At 43.1% G+C, this 3,773-nt stretch overlaps 2 protein-coding genes across 3 annotated transcripts in view; one reads left to right on the plus strand and one right to left on the minus strand.

The window, feature by feature from the left end:
* The window catches only part of tyw5 (tRNA-yW synthesizing protein 5), a 5,569-nt gene extending 5,169 nt beyond the window's left edge, over positions 1 to 400 (plus strand). The window contains exon 8 of the mRNA XM_008404343.2: positions 256 to 400. Coding sequence (XP_008402565.1) covers positions 256 to 400 — 145 coding nt within the window. The remainder of the gene's footprint in view (positions 1 to 255) is intronic.
* Positions 401 to 1,198: 798 nt separating this feature from the next.
* The window catches only part of LOC103461937 (leucine-rich repeat flightless-interacting protein 2-like), a 6,029-nt gene continuing 3,454 nt past the window's right edge, over positions 1,199 to 3,773 (minus strand). The window contains exons 1-6 of one of the 2 annotated variants that reach the window (XM_017302206.1): positions 3,154 to 3,767; positions 3,030 to 3,079; positions 2,850 to 2,961; positions 2,685 to 2,764; positions 1,922 to 2,026; positions 1,199 to 1,849 (exon numbers count right to left, since the gene is read on the minus strand). In XM_017302206.1, coding sequence (XP_017157695.1) covers positions 1,742 to 1,849; positions 1,922 to 2,026; positions 2,685 to 2,764; positions 2,850 to 2,961; positions 3,030 to 3,041 — 417 coding nt within the window. In that variant the 5' untranslated portion in view covers positions 3,042 to 3,079; positions 3,154 to 3,767 and the 3' untranslated portion in view covers positions 1,199 to 1,741. Of the gene's footprint in view, positions 1,850 to 1,921; positions 2,027 to 2,684; positions 2,765 to 2,849; positions 2,962 to 3,029; positions 3,080 to 3,153; positions 3,768 to 3,773 lie in introns of those variants that run through there. The other variant, XM_017302205.1, reaches the window with a different exon arrangement.

The raw sequence follows: 3,773 nt of genomic DNA on the forward strand, positions 1-3,773 counted from the left end.
CTAAATAGCTGTTGAAGATTTAACTGGACCAGAGAATTCAAACATTTTCATCAGATCGATGTCATTTTCTTCATGTTCATGGGCCGCGTTTCTCGTCTTTGCTCAGGAAGCACATTGACTAAACCGTGAGTGAAACAGCCACTGGGACTGACATTTAACATTACATACACCTTTCTGACCAGGTGAGGGCGCACTTTCTCCATCTATAATCAGACATTAAGGCGACTTGAAACCATTTCTCCCTGGCACCTCCAGACCCGGGCCCCCATGGGCCCCCATCCGGGCCCGGGCTGGTGGGCAGCCGCCCCCCCAGCCCCCCCCCCATAGCTCCGCGCCTGGTTCTTACCGGATACTGTGGCGCCATCTAGAGTTGAGTCAGAACCTCCTGCTGCAAATGTGACTGCAAGAGGAAATAACTCCCAAAGTTCATCTGACTTTTAGTCACTAGAGTCACTGAAACGCATCAAACATYATGCTAGCATGTTAGCATTAACAGCTAATTTGTCTCACACCAATAATCATTGCTTAAACTTATTTTTTTAAAATAATCTTTATCTTATTTTTATATAAATGAACCGAGATCCTTTAAATAAAAACACGACATGGAGTCCAGATTATTCTGATGGGAACATTATTCAGATTTTAAAAGCATTTTAGCTAATGCTACCAACATAGAAATCATAACAGCTAATCTGATTTAAAGCTAAAATGCTAGCTAGTGCTAGTATGCTAACCAATGTCAACTTTCCAAGGGCTTCAGGAACATTTAAAACTTATTTCCACCGTAATAAACCTTTTGACATTCAGTTTGTTTGAGTCCCACTTCAGCATATTAATATTTTAACAGACCTAATAAAAGTTTCTGCTTCAGCAGAGCAGCTGCACAKTCAGCATTAACATATGGGAAAAGATCACTGCCAATAATAAATGTATGTTGGAATCTAAATGTCACTAAACCTGGATAAATTTMAGATTTGCTTGTGTTCTGTGTTTTTCCAACTCATACATATGAATTCAGGTTTTATCTGTAAGAATATAAGTTTAAAAGTTACGAATCAAGTTACAATTCTGCAATAATACAAGTACAAAAATCTAAATGTACACGTTCTTCCATCCATGTCAGTAATTTTGAAGCTTCATTGTTGATTTGAACTCAAATGTGTTCTGTTTGCAAAAATTAAAAACAGAATACAAATCATAAATTTATGCATATTTACTGACAATCGTAGACTCCAGTGTTCATTTCTTATTGACAGTGATTTTGCCCCGTACTCACATCCAGGCTGCAACAGTCCAACAACACAGTGGAAAATGAAGAGCCTCAGATRTTTTATTGCACAGACTGCAGTTCTTCATGYGTCCTTACAAACATGAACAGCTTTGTGAACAGCGTCTCCCCAGTGTCTGTAACTCAGTCCCTGTTTCTACAAGCCAACCAGTGACCGACTACAGGACGCAGCTTGGAGCCGCGGCTGCGGCATCCAGTCAAGCTGCTGCGGTACAGAACCGCCGGTGCAGGACAGGAAGGAACCGATCCTGGAAAAGGGGTCGAGTTCATGTTCATCTGGGAACCAGTTTGTGTGTCGGTGGAGGCGGACGGTCCACCGGCAGCTGGAGCTGAAGAAGAGCGTCCACACCGACCCGTTTGGGTCCAGGATCWGCAGAATTCCTTTCCACGGGGAGCAGACAGAAAATGGCACGTTGGGAGTTGGGTTGGTTGGTTGGAGGGATCCGGACGGGTTCATGGCGTCTGGGCCATGCCGCGGCTCGACTTCATCTTCTCCAGCCTTTTATTCAGGTGGCTGTTGCTCGACTCCAGCTCCTCGATCTTGTCCAGCGCCGTCCGCAGCTGTTGGACCAGAGGAGAACCAGTTAGCCTGAACTCTGCYTCCCGRACGGACCCGCTTCCAGAAACACCTGCCTCTCTCTGCAGTTTGCGTCTCTCCGCCTTCAGCTCGTCCTCCACCTTCTCTGCGTTCTCCGCTGCAGATTTGTAACGAGTCACATGACCCTCCAGTCTGGTCACCTGCACACCAGAGACCAATCAGAACCCTGATGACATCACCGAACCGCTCTAAAGTATTCACACCTGTTGCAGGTTTTCACATTTTGTCACGTTCAAACCAAACTTTAACAAAAGAACTAGAATTAGACTTTTTTTTATTTTAAAGTTCAATTTATAAATACACCCTAACATGATCCAGCATGTAACAAATTCATAAAATGAGGCGCAATCACRTCGTTTTGCTTTATTATTTAACAGAATGAAATTGAAGTGTTGTACCGAGTTACGCCACCAGGAGGCGGTGTTTCCCATGTGACGGTTGGTGCATMTTTTCCTGCTTTATTTCTCACGGGAAAAATGACAAGTAAAAAGTCTCCGTTTTATTTTTGTTTAATTTTAGGTTGACTAACGTCATTAAGCACATGAAAATGATCCCCATKAAGTTTTTATCCTATAACATTTGTCATTGTCTCATGTRGACTGTTTCGAGAGTGAAATGCTATGCTAGTTGACCCGCTAGCTTAGCTGCTAGTTAGCTTATCAGCTAAGCGATTTGGTCATTTCTGAAGAACTATTTAAGTTTGAGGTTTGAATGTGATCCACTTCAAACAATAAAGCTGAGGTGTGAATACTTTTCTAAAATACAGCCTGTGGAGCAGCCAGATGATCTGCTGCTCACGTTTTGCTCTAAAGCCGTCACTTCCTGTTCCGCCTTCACCAGTTTGAACTTCAGGTCGTTTATTTGCCTGCTGGAGTCTCCTGGAGAAGAATCACAGGAAAACGCTCGTTTGTTTGAGACGTTAAGGAAAACCCAGAAGTTTGGTCCACGGCCCGCTCCACCCACTCTGAAGCTCCATGATGTTCGGGTCGTTCCCGTTTTCAGCAGCTTCCCCGTCTGGACTGGACCCGCTGTCTGCGCCGTTCTTCTGGTCCAGCTGGGATTTTAGTTTCTTTATCTGCAAAAGGATCTCCTGATGTCAAAGATTCATAAATCACCTCATGTGCATTTCCTTAAAAAACTCACCTGCTCAATCATTTTTTCACGCTCATCCACTAGTTTCCTCAAGCGAATCTCTGAAAACAGACAAAACATCGTTTGAGTCAAACAAATGATCAGATTCGTTTCATTTATCAGTTCAGTTTCAGACCTTCCTGTTATCTGTTGAAGCGATCTTCATACATAATTCTTCACGTTCTTGTTAAATTAGAAAATCATTGCTACCTCAGTTCCTGACGTCTTTAATGTTCCTTAAGATTTGATGCTAAATGCTCTTTGAAACTGGAAGCGTAGGAAAACAAACTGTTTAAATATGGCAGATGTTTTCCTGACGTCGTTTAAATCAGCCATTCTTTTTACTGAACGTTCACAAAATGGTTTTAAACATTCTGCTTTTAGTGCAGAATAATCTAGTCCAGGTTTTAAGTGTCTATTGAAAGTTTCAAACTGCAGCAAATTAAAGACACTGAAAGTCGTGGACGACCAGCATCTAACCTCAGCACACAGGTTGTTAGACTATTCAAGACTAACAGTCTCTCCAGTGTTAACTCTAGCTCTAGCTAATGCTAATGCTAGCCTACCTGTGCTAATGGACAGCAGAGAACGAAGGCGATCCAGACAGTCCTCAGCTTAGGCCTGCTAATCATCTCCAAAGCTAATGCTAACTAAGGCTCCTCCTCATTTAGCAGCGGACTTGGTTAGCGGTACCGGATCAGTAGCTAGCTACATTCTCCTGCGACATGAATGTAGCCACCGCTAGATGAGCCATAG

This window comes from Poecilia reticulata, linkage group LG2, assembly GCF_000633615.1.
Source record: "Poecilia reticulata strain Guanapo linkage group LG2, Guppy_female_1.0+MT, whole genome shotgun sequence".
Lineage (NCBI taxonomy): Eukaryota > Metazoa > Chordata > Actinopteri > Cyprinodontiformes > Poeciliidae > Poecilia > Poecilia reticulata.